The sequence below is a fragment of the Lathyrus oleraceus genome, chromosome 5 (assembly GCF_024323335.1).
Source record: "Lathyrus oleraceus cultivar Zhongwan6 chromosome 5, CAAS_Psat_ZW6_1.0, whole genome shotgun sequence".
Classification (NCBI taxonomy): domain Eukaryota; kingdom Viridiplantae; phylum Streptophyta; class Magnoliopsida; order Fabales; family Fabaceae; genus Lathyrus; species Lathyrus oleraceus.
The window spans coordinates 278,530,261-278,531,626 of record NC_066583.1 but is presented as its reverse complement, the minus strand read 5'-3'; the positions used below and the strand labels follow the sequence as shown (position 1 = coordinate 278,531,626).

General features: G+C 32.0%; 1 protein-coding gene across 1 annotated transcript; it reads right to left on the bottom strand.

The window, feature by feature from the left end:
• Nucleotides 1-568: 568 nt before the first annotated feature.
• On the bottom strand, nt 569-919 carry LOC127080195 (uncharacterized). Its single transcript, XM_051020524.1, has one exon. It carries the CDS (start codon nt 917-919, stop codon nt 569-571), a length of 351 nt encoding a protein of 116 aa, XP_050876481.1.
• Nucleotides 920-1,366: the final 447 nt, after the last annotated feature.

Sequence of the window (1,366 nt, the reverse complement as noted above, 5' to 3'; positions counted from 1 at the left end):
ATATATATATATATATATATATATATATATATATATATATATATATATATATATATATACATATATATATATATATATATATATATATATATATATATATATATATATATATATATACATACAAAATAAAAACTTTGCAAGAACAACCAAATTGATAAGAAAATTGTAATTCAACTATAAATATATTATTTATGTAAAAAAAACTATAAATATATTAGAGGACTAGTACAGTCATATTTCCCAAATTCCCCAAACTCAGCGTGATCTCTTGAAGAAGCGCGCAGTTATGGCGGAGAAAGTTAGCAAATTGGTCCGGGTCACCGATGTAATTACTAGATAGGTTAATCTTGCGGAGATTGGGAAGTGCTAATAATGGATCCTTATGATCTACCATAAAATATGTGTCACTAGTAAGCCAGGGATTACAGAGATTGAGTTCTTGGAGTAAAGAAAAACAATCAGCGATCAAGAATAAATTCTTCTTGTCGAAATGACCCATTTGGTAAAAAGTGAGGCATGTCATATTTTTCATAGTTTTGGACAAAGCTATCAAGCCATTTGCAGGAATCTAAATGGGTCTGAATATGCGTGTGGGGCATAGACTGAGTGATTTGATGTCTAAAGGGAAAGTGGAGATTAGGGTTAGAAGAGCGTTCACTTCTTCTACGGTTTTGGGTACGATAGTGAGGTTGAGTGAGGTGAGGTTAGAGAAGCAGTGGAAGAGGCGAGGAAGGAAAGGAATGGTTTCATCCGTGATTGTGGCGAAGAATCGTATACGGTTTGTGATGTACAGAAACTGTTTGGAGACGAGGGAGAGTGACATGAAACTGTAGTTGTCGCTGTGGAGGTATTTGAAGGCGCACTCCAATAATTCCTCTGGTAAACATGAACATATTTCTTCCACCGCCGCCGCCGCCATTATTACAGATAATGAGTCTAATTCATTCACTTGTTCACTCGCGTTATATATGGTATGCTTATTTGCTCCCTCCCTCCTCATGCGCTGCCTATGATTTTTTTTAAAATTAAAACACTGCTAGGCCCAACAAAAAATAATTGTATCCCTATTTTATGGTTTTTTTAATTTAAAATTATTTGTAATTGACCCTTAGAATTAAAATCATATTGATTTTTTATTCTCTTAATTTTGTTTTACTTTTACATGAATCTTTAGGGATTTTTTTTTAATATTTTATTTAGGTCGACAAATTTAAAGTAAATAAATTGAGTTATAAATATTAACGTATTTTTGGATTATTGAAACTATTATTTTTTATGTTTGAAAATTCATAATCATTTATGTATCGTGCTGGAATTAGGAATAAAAGATGAATGAGAGAAATAAAGTTGTCGGGTGCGGTGGTGC

Coding starts and splice junctions, on each gene's coding strand:
- LOC127080195 (XM_051020524.1), bottom strand. CDS start 919: ATGGCGGCGGCGGCGGTGGAAGAAATATGTTCATGTTTACCAGAGGAA.